At 36.3% G+C, this 23913-nt stretch overlaps 1 protein-coding gene across 7 annotated transcripts; it reads left to right on the top strand.

Annotated features, from left to right (window-relative positions):
* The first annotated feature begins 5646 nt into the window (after positions 1-5646).
* LOC139977203 (uncharacterized) lies at positions 5647-23803 on the top strand. Of its 7 annotated transcripts, none has more exons than XR_011796461.1 (5): positions 5673-5824; positions 7963-8077; positions 9277-16245; positions 21248-21397; positions 22259-23803. XR_011796461.1 is itself a non-coding variant. In XM_071986447.1 (4 exons), exons 1-4 carry the CDS (start codon positions 5818-5820, stop codon positions 9351-9353), a joined length of 321 nt encoding a protein of 106 aa, XP_071842548.1. In that variant the 5' UTR covers positions 5647-5817; the 3' UTR covers positions 9354-16210. The 7 variants fall into 7 exon arrangements, 1 of the variants encoding a protein (XP_071842548.1); XR_011796463.1 differs by lacking the exon at positions 22259-23803 and adding an exon at positions 6973-7094 and having other exon boundaries at positions 21248-21884; XR_011796462.1 differs by lacking the exon at positions 5673-5824 and adding an exon at positions 6257-6472.
* Positions 23804-23913: the final 110 nt, after the last annotated feature.

Below are 23913 nucleotides of genomic sequence, written 5' to 3'. Positions count from 1 at the left end.
ACTACAAGTGATTCTTTATTAAAAAGTTTTACTTCCATTACTCGAACTTGACTTAAACAAATTTCAATATATTTCAGGTTGAAGTGCAATCATACTTGAGGGTTCAAAGCTTTTCCAAGCTACTTAAAACTTTACATTATATAAACAATCCAATGGACACAGTCATTACTATAAGGATTGCATATTGCTGTTACTTCCAAATGCATCCAATATCAATATAACTTTTCCTTTTTGAGTAAAATAAAGGATTTATTTTCACATTATTTTGCAAAATTAGGTGAAAATGTCCATTTGGATTTTGTAATTTACCATACAGAATTGAACAGAAAGTGTCAAAAATTTCCCTATTTCTAACAAGAAAGGTATGTAGAAAATACAGTTTTGTTTATTTACAACCTCCACAAAAGAATTGAAGTACATACTGGGTGTTACTTATCCTTCGTGAAACAAGGATACACATTTATTTCATGCAGTTAGCTTCCTTCTGACACATCACTGTACTTTCACTTCACTGCTACTCATTAGGCTAACTTTTCCTTCTTTAGAGTAGATCATTGTTGTTAGAAGTTTCAAGTGTAAAAAAACTTGCAAAACTAATTAAGAATAATGTTCAAATATTTATCACTTTTGTTCAGTTTCTTTGCATATCAACATGCAGCTTAAACAGGTCAAACAACACTGTGATTTTTATTTAATCAATTCTCAAAGGTATGAACGTTGCTGCAATAGTGCATGGGAATGTATGTTAGCAACTCTAGAGAGTTTGGAGAAGAAGGTCGTATCTTTAACTTCAAAGCTACTCAGACAGAAACAATTGAACTGATTGTTCCATTCAAGGTTTGTAATTAATTATGTAACCTACATTTGGCCTGCACTATTCCGATCATACTTTGTATTTACCATTAACTTAACATAACGCTTGGTTACCGTGGGGATAATTGGTATTAAACGTTTATGTCATTATTGTTGAGCAATATTTATGATTAAAGTTATTGAATGTGTCTTTGAGTTAATAGTTCTCTCTTAACATAACTAACAATATATGTATATATTTGTAGGCTTCATGACAGTCTTACTGATCCATTTTATCTGTTGCTCTCAGAATCCAGAGTTGAAACTTCATTTAAGACTTGCATTTACATGTGGTTTATGAGAGATTCTACATAATTTATATAAATTAATGTAGTTTCATTCAGTTATAACAAATACTTAAGGGACCTTTGACAGAAGTGGTTCTTGATGTAAAACATTCATTTAGAAAGAAAGGTCCGCGGCATTGAAGTACACTTTGTGATTGTGTTCCATACAGGAAGATTTGTATTGCTTGATATTGGAACCGTTTGAAGATATTTTGATGAAATTTAATGCAGTTGCTCTTATAATCATCTCAATAAGTATATATATTAAAGAATGATATGAGATTTCTACTTATCTCTTGGTTACAAAATACTTCTTTGCACTCTCATCATGGGATTGGTGATCAAACATTTGGAGGAGATGCCGAAGGGAAGCCGACAGGAGCTGGGGCAATGACAACAGATAACAAAGCTGTAAAAAATGAGTGAGAACTTCCAACTTTAATCCAATATATCTCTGAAAATATTCGATTTCTGACTGACTGATACAGACTGGTTGCTAAATTGAACAATCGCGACTGATAACTTGCATTTTACTAGTATGTGTCTTGAGACCGACATTTAGTCATATGTTACGAGGGCCCATTGTAGCCTAACGCTAGTCACTGCTAGTGAGGAACCTAATGTTATAATATAGAAAGTATTTGAAATTGCCTACGTGACAAATCAATATTTGAGAAATTAGGTCGGGTTACCGTGGTATATTCCATATGATGACACGCTGGTCTCGGGTTTCAATCAGTTTACGTGAAATCCCGTTGTAAGCTGTCCATGCATCTTCGTGCATTCTCTGGAATGTTCGCGAGATATGCAAAGGACTTCCGCGAGCAGAGAAACTGGGTCGAATTGTTACTCAGGTGTATCAAGAAAGGTCTAGATGATTCTTGACATGGCGAATCGTATAAAAACCCGCCCAAATCGGATAGTTTCGGAGTTTCTGAACGAATACAAGCGACGACACATATTATACCATTCTACTATATATCGTCAGTGCTCAACTGCCAGTAGTTTTTGAAGGATTGAGATATCGATACCAAGATTGATTATACACTTCCATTCAGAAGTTTGGAGAGGACTTTGCTGTGAAATTTCAGTGTTCCAGTCTTTATTTCGGAGAAGGTGAAGAATTTCTGTCTCCGTTGAGGAAGTTCGTTACGCCAGGAGTTGGTGGCTATAAAGCTGATTTTAGACTGACTCTGGTAATATTTAGTCGGCGAGAAGTTCGACTTGTGCTTCACTCGATTGTAGCTGGAAGTCCGTCTTCTATTTTGGAGCATCGCCGGAAAGAAGGTGACTGCTGTTTCTAGGATCGCGAGAAACTTCGTCGAGGACCAGTGAATTTCGCGGTACAACGGACCGAGAATTGTCGTCATCAAGGTCGTGGCCGCTGAGGGATATCGCCGTTGGAAGAGACCAGCGTGTTTTAAAGTGTATCCTATCTTGTTAAGTTTGTGAGGAATTTTCTATATATTTGTAATTACCATTTGTTGTTTTTGGTTCAAAATCCATTGTTCAATATAGTGTACGTTCTCATTCAAATTCTCGAGACTCGTCAATTTGTCTGTGTTCCTTACGGAAGCGAACCCAGGCTTGTGTCTCGTTAAAATTAATTATCGAGACCTCTCGCATTCCAACGTAACACAAAACTGAAGCTTTTATAACATTTCATAAATTTAGGTTGTGTTTTGTACAAATAAGACATTTACAAACATCCCTCACAGAATTTATTAATTGCAATACCGATTATTTGGTAGACTGATAGCCAGTGGGTTGTTGATGTGTCCTATTGTTTTAAGAAATAATATCACGTAAATGTATGTTACCTTTTTATGTTTGGCAATTGGCATGTTTGTACTGTTGGCAAGTGTTTTAGTATCCGTGTTAATAAATTGTTAAAATGAATCTTAGAAATGAATTGTTGAAATAAATAATGGGCATGGTAGGTGGGATGTGATGTGATCGCACTACGTATTGAAATATTGTAACACTTAGCCAAATAGCAACATATGTTTCCGTTTCTGCTGGCAGATTGGAACATTTTTTTTCTCGATTTTTTGTATTTTGAATTTTTCTAACAAGGCAGGTTATATCACTGTTTATTCTATGTACTACAAATTTCATGTATGTCTATTACAAAATTGTTAAATTGAATGGTTGAAATCACAATTGCACATGCTAGGCGGGATTTTATGTTATTTAAATTTCAATACGTACACTACGTATTGAATTATTGTAATGATAAATGATAACATATTTTGGCTTCCAGATTGGATTATTTTCCTCAAAATGTTGTCACTATGGACTATTAAATGGACTTGTTTAACAAAATTATTTATTTTGGTGGCCTAAAGCCATTTCAGAGACCAATTCTTATGCATTTTGCCTTGTTTTGGTGAATGAAGTCCTATATGGTTCCAGCTAAATGTCAATCACAGTCTTACAGTAAATATTTTACATGGCTGCTGATTTTGGTCTCCAGCATAGTATTAAGGAGGTAAGAAAAGGATGTTGTGCATCTAACATATTATCAGTCATATCATATTATCATCATTATCAGGAGCTACTGACATACTTAAATGAACAATTATGTAACAGACTGTGCTAATGGGACACTTATATCGCTAGCTTGCAAGTGACATATATTCCTTACCTCAGCCTTAACAGCTTGGATTGCACTCTTGAAAAAGGAAAATAGTGGCTTGAAAGTGGCGTCCCACTCAATATATAAATACAACTGCGGCATCATAGCAATTTTTGCCAGGAAGAGTTCCTTAAACAAAGGGTTTGACTTTATGGTAATAGTGGCTTTATCTTTCCAATTTAGTCCTTACATGGTTCTGTAGTATTTTTATTGTTTATGTTATTTATACTCTGTGCGTGAAAACGTTTGTTTAAAAAGTACGACCTAAACCTAAACCTGTCTCAAGTGTACCACTATAAGTTCATCAGTAGAATTAAGATTCTGCAACATTTCTGCTCTACTTTAAAGAACGCTCGTAAAACCATGATATCTCAGGCACTATAGGTTAGAATATATTACACACCTTAGATTTCGATGTCTCAACCCTTGTTCTTGGTCTTCCACACGCGTTTCCCAGGAAAGAGCTGTGGTCAAGTGTGAAAAAGGGTTAAACTGGCAAATGTGTCTCAGTATGTCTCTAAAACACACTTTCTACAAAATCGCTATTTTTACCGGCGAAGATAACTGGTTTTCACACTTGAAGTATGAACCTGTAACCAATAAATTTTGTTATGGCAATCTTTTTCAAAGAGCTGCCATGCTAAATTTAATAAATGTGGTGGGGCAGAATGAAAAGAATAACACTATTCTAGCTCTTTTTACTGCCCAGTCCACACGTTTTCTTTTTAATTCAATAAGATAATGGTCTAGTTTTTGACGGTCCACTCACGTTCATCTATGGATAATCTCAATTCAATTGACATCTTGAAATAGTATTGGAACCATGAACCGTTTTGTTGTTATGACCATTTGAAGGATTTGTCCAGCAAATTTTCTAAAGAATGGCGGGATGTTGGAAAGAAATCTGAAGCTTGATGACACAGAGCTCGAGAACATAAAGAATGATAACGATAGTAACGGACAAGCAGTTTATATTTGTACTGATTATTAACAACAGTCGACTGTCAATCTTTCAAGGGAGTCCCACAAGCCACTATCTGTAAATAGAAAAAAAAATATATATATAGGGACATCCATACAGTAAGAAGGAATTCTATCTTGAATTTGCTGTAACTGTTGGTCAGCCTATAAAGTTGCAAACAATTTTGTGGTACAAAGAATTGAAGAATATGTGAAATGTTAAACATAGTAAACTTAAACTGATAAAATAGCACAGTGAGTGAACTCATCGTGTCCATTCAAATGAAGATGCAATTTGCTAGGTCAAACCATACATTAAGCATATGAATCTGCTAGCTTTTCATGCTACATTGAAAGCTTAACAGACTTTTCAAAATGTATATAATTTAAAGAAAAATCTCAAATTATAAACAGTCATGAATTTGAAATCCAAGTAAGAAAGAAATGCCAATATTTAAATTTCAAAGTTCTACCTATGTGAACGTTCTAATTTTTACAAATTATTCTTTCCAAAGCTGACGGAACTGCCATAGAGTGATAAGCTGAGCCAAAAAAAAGTCCTTTATTCAATTCAATTCAATTCAATGTATGCTTTAAACATTAAAATATGCAGCTGCTTCTTTTTAGTATTAGTAATATGTTTTTGTCAATAAACAGTATAATACATTGCAAAAAGTATATTGTACAGCCATTTGCTGAATGTTGGAAAATTGGTTTCAGTAACAAGTTTCACAAGTATCCTTACAGCTGTCAGTTGAACATTAAGGTTAACAGGTTACTATGACGATGCAAGTGTCTACACGTTAAACATGTGCTAGCCATGTTGCATTTCAAGCCATAACATAACACTAATATGAGTTGTGTAGAAGGATTCGCACTTTGATTTCCACTTTCCAATAACGTGGCACTCTACTTACAGATAACTGAAAAGGAATTGTACGAAATCCAGTCAGACTATTCTTGTCCTTTGAAAGAAGTGATTTTACAAAGGCCTACTACATGTAGGAAGGCATATGGCAATTAGTTAACTCGTGGAACTCTTCGCAAAAACGAAGAGTCTGTTAGAACGCATGTCAGGAAATGTTAGGTATGTTAATCATTTCACCTTTCATCATCTATATTTGGTCTGTGAATTGAAAGTGAGTGACTTAATACATATATTATTAAATCTATCATGCATAGAACACATAACGCTGTTCATTACTGCTTTATCAAATTGATATCCATCTAGTTAGTTTGTAACTTTCTGTTTACTAAGCAGCAAGCAATGCAGATATTAAACATTACATACTAGACAGTTACAGACATTTTGTATTAATATACATACCAGCATTTGTAGTTATATCCATAACATGCACCCTTTTGCAGTGATATACTTTCGTTGTATCTACATACCAGCTTTTATAATGATATTGATCCTATTACAGTGATACATATCTGCATAGCTGACTGTATGTAAACCATTATCTCTTCTTTAAATCTACAATTCATATGACCAAAACACTGGCTGTGAAGTACTTCATAGCATCAGTATAACTGAATATGAGAAAAAAGAAACAACAGCACCATGATGAAAATTAGAAGTCATTAATACTCCAAAACATATGCCTGTACGCCAGTATCTCATCTGGTATGTGATATATTCATACAATTTAGTGACAACTTTGTTTGATAAATCAAGAAATACCATATTTCACTACTTGGTGAAGTCTGTGTATGGTACAAGTGAAGATGTGTAAGTTTAAATTTCAAACATTGTCAGTGGCTGCATGTATGTTGCTATGATATAGGCCCCTTTATGCAGCTACTTTTGAAACTATATTTGGCAGCATTTCATCTGGTATGTGATATATTCATACAAATTTTGTGAAAGCGTTGCGTGAGAAATCAAGAAATACCATAATTTTACTACTTTACTTGGTGAACTCTGTGTATTTTACAAGTGGAGATGTGTAAGTTTAGAATGGAAATGGCAACAGCTTTCAGTTTGTAACATCATCAGTGACTGCATGAATGTTGCTATGCTATCGGACTCTTATGCAGTAACTTTTGATATTTGAATGGCAGCATCTAGTGTGTATTAGTTGGTCTTAAAATCATGAAATTAGTACAAATATAACAGTCAAGATTCACACTTGATAGTCTCTAGGCTATATAAGTGTAGATCCCAGTTACATGATAATAGTTTTATTAACACACCTGCTATACTTAGCATGTTCCCTATTTTCTTTCTAGCTATTCTTTGTATGCTCTTTTGCCATCATTACCTGATGGACGTTAACATCTGCCTTAGAATGTGTACACATTACAGCCATAATCCAGCAGGCCAAGAAAGAAGATATCCATTCAGTTATCTGGTGATAATATACACATTTTGTTACTCTGCCTTTATGACCATTCATTTCTAATTTAAAGTCAAGAGGATCAGTTTTGCAGATTTATTTAATTGAAAGATGATGATAAATACCTTTACTTGGCCGGGACCATTCTTTGTGCAAGATTTGCAATGTGTATACCTTTCTAGAATATATCCAAGTGCCCTCTCATATAAGAAAAATACATTCTGAAAGAGCTTCTTGTCGTAAATTGTGGAACAACCATTCTAGTCACTAGTTGGTGTTACTGTCTTGAATGTGCTAAATTGGTTGAAAATTCTCAGTTTCAGTGATGGTATTATGTAGTCTGTGTCATTTGACTGGCAATAGTGGTATGATAGTTATAATTAAATGATAATTAACATACTTATGTATGTGACTTATGTTTAATGAATAGAATGAAGATTGTGACTCTGTGGTGAAACTAATATGATGAACCTACTGAACCATTATCTGTTCAATTAAATGTGCTTAAATAATGAAATAATGTTGCATGGGATGAAGTGTTGCTCAGTGCACTACATTTCTACTAAACTTTGTCCTAAATGATCACTATATGAAGACACTAAACTGATAAAAAATCATTGAAATTATCGTAAATTATAGATATGTAGTGAATAATTGTGTTAAAATGGTCTTTTTCTTCTCTTTTTTTATAGTTCAGATTTAATGCCGACACAATCGTGAGAACACGACGATCAAGTTAACCAAATTTGCTTTATATGAATCACGGCAAACATTCTTTATATTTGATTGAACCATTGAACCAAGTTTGAGTTTTTAACACCAGATTGGAGAGTCAGTTTTCTCTTCATAATTGGTTTATTCTACTCATCTTTTTATGCTTCAGATGTCGGCCATCTTTGATGATGAGACAGCAGTAGAGCAGGTGCAGCATAAAGGTGGTATCAAAGAAAAAACAGAAAAAACAACGATGCAACTACTGAGAGAAGTCTTTGGTAAAGGTAAGGCTTGTACCTGGACTTGCTTTAAGTAGTTTAATATGTGAGGATGTAGCGAGATTCTCTAATAATATTAGAAGATCAGTCATATCATATCATTAGGACTCCAAGGGAGAAACTCAAGACGATGTGATGTTTGATCTTAGACTAGTCTGAATTACTCTATAAACTTTGTAGTTCTTAAGGTGCAAGTATGTCATGATTTATGAACTTGGAGTGTTAGGGCAGTCCTACAATGTCATTAAAGGGGACACAAACACAACCGTAATCTTTGGCTGATATGAAAGTCATCTTTGGGAAGAACAACTCAAACAGGAAATATCTGGGAGACATCATAGGTTTAAAGTCATCTACTTCAATGTCCTTAAAGGGGACACAAAACTAACCATCATCTTTGGCTGACATGACAGTCATCCTTGGGAAGAACAACTCAAACAGGAATTATCTGTGAGACATCATAGGTTTAAAGTCTTCTCCTTCAATGTCTGGAAGAGGACACAAACACAATCATCATCTTGGGCTGGTATGAAAGTCATCTTTGTAAAGAACAACTCAAACAGGAAATATTTGGGAGTATCCTTGTTTAAATGTTGTGTCTGGGAACTGTCACTTTGTAAATCTGTGATGTCATCATAATTCCACTTGGGTCTGAAACCTTTTACTTTCTCTTTGTTTTCTTTACATATTTTCAAAGATTGTTCACAGCGTTGACACTGAAACCAGTTGCATCATTATACTTTTTAAGAGCTTCAATATTTAAGACTGGCATTTGAAAAACGCATGTTCATTACAGACAGTAATCATTTTCAAAATAAAAGGAAACAACTGCAATAAATATTTGAAAATGAGAACACTTCTTTCCCATTTTACATACTACTTGTTTTGTCAGATGCCTGCATATTTGTCCCCTTTATCTCTCCACACCCCTGCCTTCATTGCATACTATTGTCACAGTAAGTCAATACATCTAAATTATTGTTGTGTGTGGTTGGATTGGTGGACCAGGAGGAAACATTTTCATGCAAAGATTTTGCAAGTCTTTATGCTTTACTATAATCACAGCCTCTATTAGTCTTAGGGCTGACTACACTTCGGTGTTCAACCGGTTTGTCACCCACCTGTCTGATGCCTTTCTTGCCTTTCTACCCCGAGCTTGAAACTGTCATTCAGTTTATATGTTATGGTATCATGTTTTCTTTCAGGTCCTATTTACTGTTGGTTGTTACCTTGCCGTACCACCAGATACCCTTTACTGACACCACCTGGATATAATGTATGACATCTTATCTGGGTAATTGTTTGAACTTTGACATTTGATAATAGAGGATGACCTCAGGTGTAACAAATGAAGCCAACAGCCAACATGGATCTCTCTGGAGCTGAAAAACGTGGCACTGTTTGAAGCACTTAAAAATGCCGGAAGATGCACCTGTTTCAGCCAGTTTTTCTTCTCTTTTAGAGGGAAGAGACTGAAGCTGACGTCTTTCAGAGTGTAGTAAGATGCTATTTTATGAATGGATTTACTTTGGTTTATTTTGAAGCCGCTGATCATGTGATGATCATTCATGATCTTGTGATTATCTTCTAGTCAAGAGCAAGTTTCATATTTGTATGATGTCTTGTACTTAAAGCAGCTCTTTGCATACTTTTCTGTGATTTTCTCAGCCTCATTGGCATAACGACATACATAACTAGCTTATCTATTCAAATCTAACTTCAAATTTTAAGTGAGGAATTTGTCTGAGGATACTCCACTCGTTATCTGCAGAAGTCCGTAATTACTTGCCAATGAATGCTCTTGGCAGGGGATTAAACTTGGCTAATATCTTAGTTTGCTGTTTTGTGATGAATTCATGCAAACAACTTGACAGAAATGTCAAAAGGGTGGGAAAGCAAATAGAAAATACAAAAAGCTGCTTTAAGTGGACAACAGGTTGCAATACTGTGTAGAGGTTGAGTGTATTTAATGTGGATCGTCAGCAATTACAACGGTTGCTGTCATAAGTCTTAATGGATGTTATCTATACTGTTAATACACATCTTTGAAAGCAATCATAACCAATCTAATATGCTAGATTTATTGGCGTACATATACACTGGGTGATTGTCTTGTTAAGGTTCCACTTGGACGAACAAAAATTACTTTAGTAAGAACAGGTTATGTGTGTAAAACAATTAAGTTTGACTTTAATACTTACAAAGCATGTTACCACATCGAAATTGTGTTTACTACTATGATTGAACTCGCAGTACCTTTATGATCTGAGACAAAGATCGTGCAGATTGTCAAGTTAACTGGATTGAACTAGATAGGTTTGATGTGTCAATGCCCTCTGTTGGTTTTGGGTGTAGCTTAAGAGCCCCATTAACAATTTGTAAGGAGCATTCCTTAGTTATGAGGTTGATCATTACGTGAGGATGTTGGGTCAGGAAGCTTTGCTGTCAGGTTAGAAATGACAATTTGTGTTCTTTATTGAGATTTAAGTGGAGTCAAGTGGTAACATCTAAGCAAGATGCAGACTTGCCACTGGAGGTGTAGGATGATAAGACTACATGGGTGTAGGATGGATTCATGTATGGTCAGGTGTATTGGGACCTTGGTAGGTTAAGTCACAATGATGCCCTGTCATATAATGTCCACAGTGTACTTAGTGTGTACAATTGTGAGGAATTAGATGGAATATAGTTGGGTTAAGTGATGTTAGGGAAGGAGACATGTAATGTTTCCTGTCTTCAGAAGTTATTTGATGTCCAGGAATGGACTAAAAGCAAATTAATTTTCAATGTCAAGTTTGCTCATTAAGACAAATATAGAGTTGTGTAAAAAAAAGTGTGTGATTTGTGTGGAGAGTTTCCGGATGGATTTCTTGTTTTATGAAGGTCAGTGTTGGGTCTACTCAGTGAAGTCCCGGGAGCAGTTTTGTCAACAGTTTATTTTACAACGCTTAAGTGACCGCAAATGAGGAAGAAACCCGCCAGGGCTTTATGGATGACAACTTACACATCGGGTGGCTGCAAATTAAACATTTTAACTCAAATTTGGAATCTTTTGGCATCATTTAGAAAGTCATTTCAGATGGGAATCCGTAGATTGCTCTTGGATGAAAAACCTACCTCACTATGACCCGGAAGGGTATCAATCCCGGAAGCTCCCTAATGCTCAGCCTTTTTGCTTCAAATGCCACTTCCATTATCCACTCGGCAACAGCACTTGGCCACATTACGTGTCATGGTAAGGGCAGTTCGAGAATAAGGTTAATAGATTGCCTTACTTGGAGATAGAGATTATAAACTGTCTGTCAGCATTCCCAGCACGTTCTAATCAAAATACAATGTTTTGCAAACCTCTGCAATATGAATAACTATACCTTAAGATTTGCTGCCATGAAGTGAAAGCAAGTAACGATGTACTAATGCTTGCCTGGAGGCTTTATAGTTTATACAGACAATATCTATTATATACATATTTTGCACAGCATCTCGAGAACGGGAAAGTAGGCAAATGGAAGACCTCTTTTCTTGGACTTGAAAGTCCTTGAAGTTGAAATCTCTCTTACCTTACCCCTCAAGCTCCTTGGTGAATTGTGTTTATTCCTGCTACAGCTGCTTCATTAGCTAAGACAGCTTTGGATACTTCGTAGATCATGTGATACCCAGAAAATCACCGTTTTTTCAGGGTATAAACCAAGCGAGGGCTAACCAGGTTGAACTCATCATGTTTAAAGATTGAAATGTTGCCAATTAAGACCTTTATCATAATTTATTTTTTTACAATATTAAAGGGAGATACCTAGTATGAATTAATTGCAATTGGTTTTGTTGGAGAGCTACAAAACTAACCATCATTAAATCATACACTTTTGACAAGGAAGAAGCAAGATATTACAGTTGATCGGAAAGACTCTACATCTATGTAACCAAGTATTGTCATCAGCTTAAATAACAATGGAACAGACATTTTCAGAAATGTTATTTACTGTATAAGCCTTTCTCTATACATTGTCTTTTACATTGCACCTTTTTAATCAGTTAGTTTCTCGTCAAAAAATCCAAGTACGTTGTTGAAGTAAGTTTTTCAACACCTTGAAGTGCAATGTATATTTGTATATGTATCTTTCATTTCTAGGGTGGGGTTAGCTGTGGAGTCAAACTCTTTTGTTCTTTGCATATCCTATATGAAATATCTTCTTAGACCTTATGTTGACATTTATTTATGACATAATGGATTATTTTAGTAGGTCTTTATTTCAGAATTCAGATCGATGCACGGTGACTGTATTGTGTAGTAAAGGATGTTTGTGGAATTGTTGTGTCCAACCAGGGAGTCGTTCCATAACGACTCCCTGGTGCGACTGACTTGAGATCATAGCTGTCATATGGCTGTTTATTTTGGCACAGTACTGTTTGGGAAAGCAGAATGTGAATACATATATTGCTACATGTTTTTGGTTTGAGTGTGTTGAACTCAAATGTAATGCTCCAAGACATTTTACAAACTTTTCATAAATCTTAGTTAAAGATCATCAGCACTGGCCCCAAATATGCAAGAAAGTGAAACAATGGTTAATCATGTACCAACTTCAACAATTATGTTTCTCATTGAGACATTTGATTTTTGTATTTAATACCACTACTCAATGTCTGGGAATTGGAGATTCAGGAAATAAATGGAAAGTTTCAAAAGTTATTACTAGCAAGTTTTAGGATGCTGAAAATTTGAAGAAAAAGAATTTAAGAAACATAATCAACTGCCTTGAATGGAAAGATTGTAACAGATTTGCAGCGGTTGGTGGTTGGAGGACAGGGAGACAACCTGAGTCTCCAACTCTCAAAGTCAATCACTCTCTTCTAAATTACATAACGTTGCTAACATACGTGTATGTGGTATACCAGAATATTTTCCATGATCTTTTTAGATAAAGGTGAGCAATTTAGATATTTTATTTTGTATGATGTGATTATGCATGTTCCTATGGTTAGTTTAATTTTGAACTACATATATGCTTCATCTACTGTATCAAGCCAGTGGGGATAACTTTCTTGTTCTGATACCATTCTATATTGTACACCGATGTGATACTTTAAAACCTTGTACTGACAGAATGAAAAGTTTGTAACCTATATTTGATTCTAATGCTAGTACCTGGCACTCTATACTGTTCTACCATATCATGCTTCAATGCGCTCGTACTGACAGTATAGACAGTTCCTAGCCTTTATCTGATTATAATGCTAGTACCACTCTATACTGTCCTACCATATCATGCCTCAAAACACTCGTACTGACAGTATGAACAATTCGTCACCTTTTTCTGATAGAGACAGGATATAATCATACTGCTGTTACTGTAAAGCGCTTTGAAGAAGGACATTAGCAGGATGAGCATAGATTATAAAAACAATTTTAATTACTTGGTGATTGTTTGTTAAAGGCATGTATGAATTTGGCGTTTGTTCTGTGATAATTTGAAGAACAGGGTGTGGGGTGGAATAATTTGATGTTTTATGATTTGTTAAAGTCTTGAGAGGTGCAAAACACAGCTATGCAAGATGGTGTAGTCACAAAGCTTGGTTAAGTTTATAGGTGTAATGTATTCTTTAGGTACGGAATACAATTATAATATAATCTTGACACATTTTTGAGTTGTTGATGGGTAATTAGCACAAAGAGGTCAAAGGCATAAACGCACAGTTTGTAATTATTTAAACACTATTCTGTGAGTACATAACTCAAAAAGTGTTAGACTGCTACTGTATGTTATGAGCCATTGAAGCCCTGCATGAGGGCTGTTGGTATGAAACCCAACAATGAAGCTGGTGTTGTCTTAGCAATCTCCCAACGGTTGTACAGTTTGACAAATAGACAGTCGGGGGTTTGAGGGAAGAGCTCTAATATATGTAAACTGCCAAGAAATATAATTCTAAGTTTTCATTTAGTTGAACCGGCAAACGTGAGAAAACTATGGAGAGTTGCTGGTTTAACAGATGGTTGAGAAATACTTTTACTGCCATGTTGTTTGTGACACAACCCTGCGCAATATTTTTGGTTGTTACTTATCAGAGTTAATATAATATAACCAAATTGCCAAGTTATGCTTTCTTATCTGAATTAAAAGTTAGTAATATTTTGCATTATCCAATACTTGTAATCGTAATTATTTCATACTATTATTAAGAAAGTTTAGTATGGTGCAACAAATATTTTTCAATTGCTCAGATACAAAAAAAGCAAAATAAACAGAAGACATTTTATCAAACTGGTTCCCATTTTCAACAGATATTCTTGCACCAGGACAGAGTATACCAATGTTATGTGTAAAGTCTCCTTTCAGGTATGTTAGCTACAATGTTTGCGTAGTATTTGCTACCACTCATTTAAATAAACATTGTTCTTTGAAGGAAAGCATAGGTACCAGAAAATGTAATATATGGGAATGTCAGGAGCATCGACCTGAGTTATATGTTGCAAAATTATAACTGAATTGGGATTTTTTTTCAGATTTTGCACACAATTTTTCAGGGCGGTTACTTAAGTATTCAAACTTAAGTTTAATATTTGGTATTTCTGGGTGCTTCAGCACTGACCACGCCTTGAAACATTGCAGTCAGTGTCGTTTTAAATTACATTTTCAAGTGTATGGAAACTTGGCCTTAATCTATGATTATTGTTTATGTGAATTGCTCTTGGGTGTGTAGGTCTCGTTTGAGTCATGTTCTAATATTGTCATTACTTTGAATAGTGTTTAGTCCTCAAGACGATTACACAACATCATTGTATGCACTGAAAGAAGACAAATTGAATGGATGATGGGAGATTAAAGAAAAACGAGAGAAAGAAAAGAATTCCTCTTTTCATCTTTTGTATAACTCGACTAAAGTAACGTATTTATGCATTTTATTAACAAGAATTTCAAGGAATCCGCTAAAAAATTATTTTAACAAGATTGTCGATTGAGCAAAGACACACCCATATTGATTGTTTACCATTAACATGAATGGGGACGTTTTTAAATTCTATTTGATCCTCATTATTTTTGTAATAGAGACGACTTAGTAAATCATGCAGGTTCCAAAGTATTAGGGATTTTCATCTGTTACTAGACTTTTATTTCGTTCATTAGAAGACATGTAGTTATAGGGAAGGAATGCATTTAATATTAATACTGCTATATTGCAGCACAGTCAAATGCCGCAGCCTGGGTAGAACCCCTAAGGAGCAGTTGAGGAACATCGATAAACATGTCCAAATGTTTTATGGCGGTACCTTGATGGGCGTATATACGAGGGCCTTTTGATATAAATGTTTAGTGGATGGGCCATTTACCAAAAGGGATCATCATGGTCCGCTTAGATTGATGGGTACTGTAATGATTATCATGACACTATCGAAGCAGAGCGCCGCCAGCTGTAGCGTAGCCCCGAAATTGTTTGCCAAAAATACCTCCTAAATTGCAGGAAATGGCATTTTTCAGATCTTGGAAGTCGCAGGCCTTCCCAGGCCTTGTAAGTCTTTATTTGAGATCTCATGTTTAAGTAGCCCCCCTTTCCCTAAGAAAAAGAAGGTAAATTAAAATTGTTTTTCAATAAAATCACTTCGTAGGAGTAAAGAGAGGACTTGACGTTATTCTGTAAGCTTTGCTTTTATCATTGTTTTACACAGGTAAGTGAAGACCTGCAGGGCATTCTGCTGTGAGCCGTAGCCGATGTATGCTGAGGGGACGCCATACCGGGGATTTAGGTGTAAATTAATTGTTAAAAGCACACTCTCAGCTAGGAAATTTTTAGAGGGCGGGCCAATTTCATAGGTTTGGCTGGTTCACCGTTAATCACGTGACACGGTATTTGTAATATATATACTGCCAGTGTACAGTGTAAACCCTGTATGTAAATATACGTAATGTATAGCACAGTTTCATGCAGTGGTAGCACGTAACGTGTATATTGCGGCCGCGCTGTCGAGGTGGAAGGCACAGGTTGCTTTATTGTGGGTCCCGATGCCAAAAGCAGTGAGCGACAAAACGGACATGAATTGAAAAGTGTACTTGAGCTGGTGCTACGTACGTGGACTGGGTCTCCAAAAAACGATCTACTGGAACAGAGATCGGGGATCGACAAAATGACCAATGCTACCTTCGCGGAGCATTTACTGGCATGGCAGATTATACGAGAAGGTAGGCAGCAAATTATGCTAACGACTAACGTTATATATTTACTATTTAGGCTAAAGTATACTGTTTTCCGGCCGAAGTGTTTGGTCTACCGTAGGCTTCCTTGTTGTATTGTTCAATAGATCATTCTAGCTAGGCCTACTAGTACTACTACTAGTACTACAAACTAAGGCAACTAATACACCAAGAGCCAACTGCACGAAAAACTACGAAGCTACGGTTATTTTCTCTCCAAAATGACCCAACCATACCAAGTATAGTTTCAGGTGATTTATACCATGAGAAATAGTTTTGGGGTGTTTTAAGGCTTAGGTGTCCGAACTCTGCAGTGTCCATGCTACTGCAGTGCAGGCTGCTGTACAAACTGTAGCCTAGCCTAGGCCGAACATTTCATGAAGTGTTATTTATGCTTTTCTACTTATATTCGCCTACTAAGCATGATCAGTATGGAAGTTTGCTGTATCATGTGTTTGGTTTATGATTCGGTAGCTTTGCAAATATGAATAGGACTTAGCCTACATTAGTGTAATATGGATTTGGTAGGGAGATCTCCCCACAAGAAAATTAAACTCGAAAGTAATGCAACTTCTCATGAGCGGAGCAATAGCAAAAGTATGACTACTGTAGCCTAGCTCCAGGCCCAGATTTATAAAATTATGCACCATGGAGGGCCTACCTCAATTTGGTGGTTATTCCTGTCAAGAGCATTTTTGATATGGGCATATTTATTTTGTAACTGTAAGTCTAGTATGCAATGAGATATGTGAGGGACAGGGGCCTATACGCAATAAAGTAACTGTTTTCATTTCCTACTCTAGTTTACCAGCACTTTTATAGAGTTCCTAGCAACAAATAAATTAGTCTGACAACTTGAAAATTTACTGCATATTTGCATGCATGGTCATTCTCAGTTATAGACTACTAATTTGTGTAGCCATTTCAATTTTGTCTTTTTTTTGTCTGAGAATGGGTTCTTAAGTGGTGAATTGGTGAAATAACCTCGAATCTGCTGAGCAACTCCAAGATGAATTAAGTTACTAAGGCATTGGGTTCTTTTACTTTTTTAAGTCTAATATGCATATAGGCTAGGGTATTTACTTTGCTTCACTTGTTTGTCAATACGCATAGCCACTTTAGCTGTCGATGATTCTCCACTTGCAAAGAAAAAATGTACGCATTAATTTAAACTCTTTCTATCCCAAATTAGAGTATTGCCATTATATAATACTCCCAACTTGGTATAGTAACTTAAAAAAACGGTAGCCGTTTTTCCTGGTAACTGTAGTGTAAAGTGATAACTGATATATATAACTAAGTTTTCCAAATTAATTCAAAACTCAAAAGCCTTCTCAGAAAGAAGCTACACTACTGTAGCTCTACAGGCTCCTTTGTTGAATTATATAGTGAAGGATAGTAGATACTGTTCACATATTTATGCATTCATAACATGATAGTTTGCTATCATCGTTGTTTAATCATAAAATCAAGGACAACATAAACAAATCAATGTCACCAATAATTGTGAATGCCACCATTTTATGTTCGACAAAATTTATCACATTTAATTTAAAGGATACACCATGCATGGCACATTGATGGACACTGACGCACATATTGTAGTTGTAATAACGCACCAAATATGCGCTTCATCGGACATGACGCACCATTCCGGGGGTTCGTTGAGTACGTCTTACAATAATTGATAATTTCATCATGATATAGAAATCAGGGCCGTCTTAAGATATCACCGGGCCCTGGGCCCGGCAATGGAGCGGGGCCCCTCAATCAAGTGAGTTCGAAAAAATTTGCGTGAAAAATTGACATCCTTGACAATCACTCAAGAATACACATGCCTGCATTTACCACCCCTCCCCATAGGCGTAGGAGCCTTATTTGATTGGGGGCTGTAACGACTTGCCCGAAAAAATAAAACCAATTTTTTTTCGCGCGCGTTCCACAAGTTGATGTGCAAATCACATAGGCATCCATCAGTTATTGCATCACCTGCCAATAACATAAAATCATTTTCCGTGTTAGTGCCCTTCCATATTGGTTAGAATTATTGGGGAAGTCGTTACAACAATAATGATAATAATTATATAAGTTTAACCATTGGAAACACATTGCAAATTATTCTTCTTTCAGTAGGTGCCATTGGCGGAGCTAGGGGTATTGGTCAGGGGGAGAGAATGGTCTGTAGGGGCGCTTTCGACACTATCTAAGCGGAGCGCCACTACAGGTTGGCGCGGAGCGTACAGAAATTTTTGAGTAAAGATACTCCCTAGATCGCCGGAATTGACCCTTTCCATGCCTTGTTAATTTGCAAATAAACAAAGAATAAATATGTGTCATCGCCATTTGTCAGAAAATTGCACCAACAAAATGTAACAAAGGTATTTGAGAGCGCAATAAAAAAGTCAATAATCGCGAATAAGTAAAAAGTGGTAAAAAGCTGAAAAGGGCGCCAGCAGTCCATTTGAGTCCCTCAGGGGGGGGGGCATCCCCCTGACTGTATGGAGGCTCCGCCACTGGTGGTGTCCGAAAAATTCTCAGCTTATTGCCAAATTTTCACCCAAAAAAAATGAAAAACAGATAGCAAATTATTATTCTTTCAGCAGGTGCCCGAAAAAAATCCTCCGCATATTGCCCAAATTTTCACCCAAAAATTTGAAAAACACATTGCAAATTATTCTTCTTTCAGTAGGTGCCAGTGGCGGAGCTAGGGGTATTGGTCAGGGGGAGAGAATGGTCTGTAGGGGCGCTTTCGACACTATCTAAGCGGAGCGCCACTACAGGTTGGCGCGGAGCGTACAGAAATTTTTGAGTAAAGATACTCCCTAGATCGCCGGAATTGACCCTTTCCATGCCTTGCTAATTTGCAAATAAACAAAGAATAAATATGTGTCATCGCCATTTGTCAGAAAATTGCACCAACAAAATGTGACAAAGGTATTTGAGAGCGCAATAAAAAAGTCAATAATCGCGAATAAGTAAAAAGTGGTAAAAAGCTGAAAAGGGCGCCAGCAGTCCATTTGAGTCCCTCAGGGGGGGGCATCCCCCTGACTGTATGGAGGCTCCGCCACTGGTGGTGTCCGAAAAATTCTCAGCATATTGCCAAATTTTCACCCAAAAATTTGAAAAACGCATTGCAAATTATTCTTCTTTCAGTAGGTGCTCGAAAGAATCTCAGCATATTGCCCGAATTTTCACAAAAAAAAATGAATAACATATTGCAAATTATTCTTCTTTCAGTAGATGCCCGAAAAATTCTCAGCATATTGCCGAATTTTCACCAAAAAAAAATGAAAAACACACTGCAAAGTAGTCTTCTTCCAGGAGGTGCCCGAAAAATTCTCAGCATATTGCCCGAATTTTCACAGAAACAAATTGCTTGGGGGCCGCAGCCCACCCCCCCCCCCCCCGCCTCCTACGCCTATGCCCCTCCCTATGTTGCGCATAAAGCATAAAACTTTAGCTGAATAACATACGTGATTTATCTAAAAGCTGAAATACATTATAGAAGAGTAATCTTCCAGTTGCCCTCCATACCTTCCCTAACAATACTGGACTCACCATTTGTAACACCCTTGTGTTGAGTCTTTTAACTGGGGGAACTAACGGAACTTGCGGCATTTCTTGATCGTAAACTGTTGTATGATTGGCTGAAAGTCAATCTTTTTGAGGTGTTGTAAGCCTTCGGGCATTGTATATTCCAGGGTGTCCAACTCAGATTCGAATATTTAATGTCAAACTCTCAAGTGTTTCACCAACTCTCGTCACAAGTTGTCTAGTATCGAATTCAATCAGGCATAATGGCCTATTCAATAAGTTTTCCTCCCAGATTAAGACATGGGGTTACTACGATTGCGGGGCCCCTGACATCGCGGGGCCCTGGGCCAGGGCCCAGAGGGCCCATGCCTTAAGACGGCCCTGATAGAAATTAAAGACATTTGCCAAAATATAACAACATCATAGGCTTCATAGCTCTACACATAATCTGATCATGCAGTTCTAAAAATTATACAAAATGAAAATGATACTACTGATTTGTGAGAGAACTAGAATGGTCGCCCATTATATACCATATCATGTTTCTATAGTATCTTTTAAACACTTCATTGTTTAGGGCACACCTGTAGAATATTCCGTAATTTTTAGTCTTGGAAATTAGCAAAGCCTAGCTATATTTTTGAAAGCAATTATGCATCCCTGAACATGATGAAATTTGGTGACATATTAGTGTATGAGCAAGCCTACTGGGACATTGCCATTGTAACATCAAACGTTATGACATTTAGTGTATGTAAGGTATTAGTAGATCGTTATAATACTGCAGGTGTATACTACTAACATAGAAATAAGAAATATAATAGAAATTGTTGCACATCACTAGTTTAGGTTTGCACTAGATTAGTAAATGAACCATTCTTGAATACTTGCAGAGTTGACACTATACATACTGTAAATCATAAAGCAGATGTGATGAATTTATGCTGCCAATAGTAAAGTTCTGTATTAACTACTAGTGTAATTACTGTTCTGTGTTTGCACAATTGATTTGAATTGTTGACTATTTAGTGAAGGGTATAATGTGGTATTCAGTAATTTATTTTGGAAGTTATATAATTCACTATGTCAGGGATTTGCTCACACTGGGCAGCTGCGCCCAGCAGTTCTGAATGCCGCCCCCCACAAACAGAATTTAACCTTTTTCGCCCAGCACTTTTTGATGATAATTTAATAAGTTTTACCATAACCAAAATCTGGGAGAATATGTGGCACAGAATAGGAATATAGCACCACCTAAGCATACTTCATGTGCAAAATTTGTCCATTTGGGGGGGGGGTACCTCACCCATGAAATCCCTCTCCCAGGGTGTGGATCACACTACCGCCCAATCTGCCTGGCACTCAAATATTCATGAGCACTTCCCTGCTATGTGTACAGTATGCATTCTGATATATTATTAACTTTGCACATCCTGGTATTATTTGTCTTTTTCAGTTGAAGGTGTGTGCCCAATTAAGAAACTCGAGAGGTTGGTATCCAAACTGATCAACCAGAAAAGATAACACCAGTTCCTCAACAAAAGGCTATGCCCAACAGAGGCTGATGCAGCAATGCACTCCAGCAGCTATACCCCAGTGGAGACTGGTAATTTTTTGATGTACATACTGTAACCATTCCATGCTGTAAATAAGTCTACATTTTAACTACGTCTGCAGTCTACTACTGTAGGACTGCATATGACTAACCGGATTTAGGACATTGGACACATTTATTCATTTATTGTATTATGTTATATTAATGACATAGACATGTAGTGCTAAATCTGATGCTAATACAGCCACTGGAGGTCTGTAAATGTGAGGGACCCAAAAATGTTCAAACCCCACAAGTTAATGATAACAGTACCTGTAGTATTTTTCCTTATCTCTGAAAAATAAAGACATTTACCAATCTTGTAGAATGTGCTACCTACCTGTCTGAAGCAGTTTGTGTTCAAACATTGCACATTTATTCTTTTCTTTTTATGTTTTCTTTTTATGTTTCATGATGATGTGGCATCATTTGTACATACAGTACTTGCACTGCTTAAAGATAGTTACTTTTAACTGCCTATACTGTAGTTGTCATCTGATCAGGTTGTCATGTACATATAGTTTCATATCAGCAAAGACATTGACATTTTTGGCAAATTTTCAGTGTGAGCTATATTTCTAGTTTAACATGTTAGGGGCATCATTAAGGGGTCTACTTTCACCCAGATTTGAACAATAATTTTTAGTTATTACAATGAGTGCAAGTTACAATCTCAGTGAATAAACAAACATAACATTTATGCTGGCTCCAACCCAGTTACCTTGGCTATGAGCCTGAATGTCTCTTTTGCAATTAAAATCAAATAAATCATATCTTGGAAAATCATTTGAACAGGTATTATCTTTGTGACACTTCTGTGCTCACACAATGCCATAAATATGTCTTTTTTTCCATTTTCATTTCACATTACAGATGTACAGAACATCCTTTAGAGGAACAGCACAGCATAGCGTTATGGCATGATGGATGTTTTGCAAGCAGATATAAGGGTTGGAACTGGAAGCATTTGTGTTGGATTGTTTCATTAAATAAATGTGTGCTTCTCTACTTTACGTAAGATGATTGTCATATTTCTTGTTCTCCAGTGAAAGCTATGGATTTGCATAGTGAACGTTGTTAACATGGATACGGACAATTTTGAAATAGCTGATGTCAAAGCAGTTTCTCAGCTTATTTAAATATATACCATACATCAAGGACACAAGAGTGGACAATGGGAGTAACAAGTATCCAGAATGTAGATATCACAAGGCTTCAAGACAATTGAACAAACTGTACCATAACAGACAACAACAAACATGGTGTCTCAGTAAAATGAAGTTACTAAGCTAGTGCAATGTATCATAAGAATTTATCTTCTGCATGGTGTCAAACATTGATTGTTGCATTCAGTGCCTTATGTATCCTTCTCCTTTCTGTAGTATTTAGCATTTATTTGCATGTTCATTCATAGTGTAAGTAAACTACATAATTGATGTCATCAAAGTTACAACTGTGTCATATTAATTAACTGATTAAATGATTGAATATTGGTTTCACTACATACTTTATTGTACACTATTTGGCTTTCCATGATAGCAATATCTGATCTGATTAAATACGTGTAGTTTGTTCAGTCATACCAGTAGTTCTGATGTGACATTGATCTTGGGTTATTTATTGTTGGTACAGAATAACTTGTCTTTATTTTGTATTGTGTGAGATCAATTTAACATAACATATATTGTGATGTCATAAAGTGTTGAAGAGGTACTCTAACTTGCAGCTAGTAGTGATAAAACAGTTCATTCAGTGCTCTCATGATAACCCCAGTGGCAGATGGAGATAGTGGCAGATGGAGATGTTTGAAATGCAGGGGACATTATAGGGTCTTTTGAAGTTTTGGCAAAGTTTCTTTTGCATGTAAAGCTGCTATACTTATCATGGAGAAGTTCCACAATGGAGGCATGGCGTCTCCTAGCCTTATTTGGGTATATGTTCTTGCATTCCGTATGTGGAACACTGCCCTACTATTGTTTGTATTGCTTATTCTAAAGTTAGGTTTACAAGTCAGTATTGTAACATGTTTTTATTTTTAACACATTGATTGCATCTGTACAGTTCTATACATTGAGTTCAACTACAATAACCATGAGCAGGGAAAACTTACCACTATCTCACTTGCATTTCTTAATGTTCAAGTGACCATATTCATACTTTAACCAAAGCATTTCTTCCATATTAGATAGTGTTTATCCAGAGTAGGTTACAGGATATTTTCAAGGTGGGCTATGTAGTATTGGCCCCAATTTAGCATGCTATAATTGCTAGAATATTTAATATGTTCCTAGAGGTCTTTACTTTCCAAATTGTTCTAAGGCATTCTAATTGAAAGCATAAGATGCCTGAATGTCCCAGTGAGGTAAATTTCCTGGAAGGTGGTAATAAAACCAGTTTCAAAACTTTGGCCAAAGGTAACCATATTTGAATATTTGGTTTATTTGGGGCCAATACAGCATACTCTGGTCGAGAGTTGGCGTGGAAGCCACCATATGTTTGTAGTAATGCAGTAAAATGTAGTAAAGGCA

The sequence above is a fragment of the Apostichopus japonicus genome, chromosome 12 (assembly GCF_037975245.1).
Source record: "Apostichopus japonicus isolate 1M-3 chromosome 12, ASM3797524v1, whole genome shotgun sequence".
Taxonomy (NCBI): domain Eukaryota; kingdom Metazoa; phylum Echinodermata; class Holothuroidea; order Aspidochirotida; family Stichopodidae; genus Apostichopus; species Apostichopus japonicus.
Note: the sequence above shows the minus strand (reverse complement) of the source record. Positions and strands in the feature narration are given on the sequence as shown.

What these genes read in the sequence shown, in the direction of transcription:
- LOC139977203 (XM_071986447.1), top strand. An exon ending in GATATCCATTCAGTTATCTG is followed by an intron (nt 7,095 to 7,962) that starts GTGATAATATAC and finishes TTTATGCTTCAG; the next exon opens with ATGTCGGCCATCTTTGATGA. An exon ending in GAGAGAAGTCTTTGGTAAAG is followed by an intron (nt 8,078 to 9,276) that starts GTAAGGCTTGTA and finishes GTTTTCTTTCAG; the next exon opens with GTCCTATTTACTGTTGGTTG.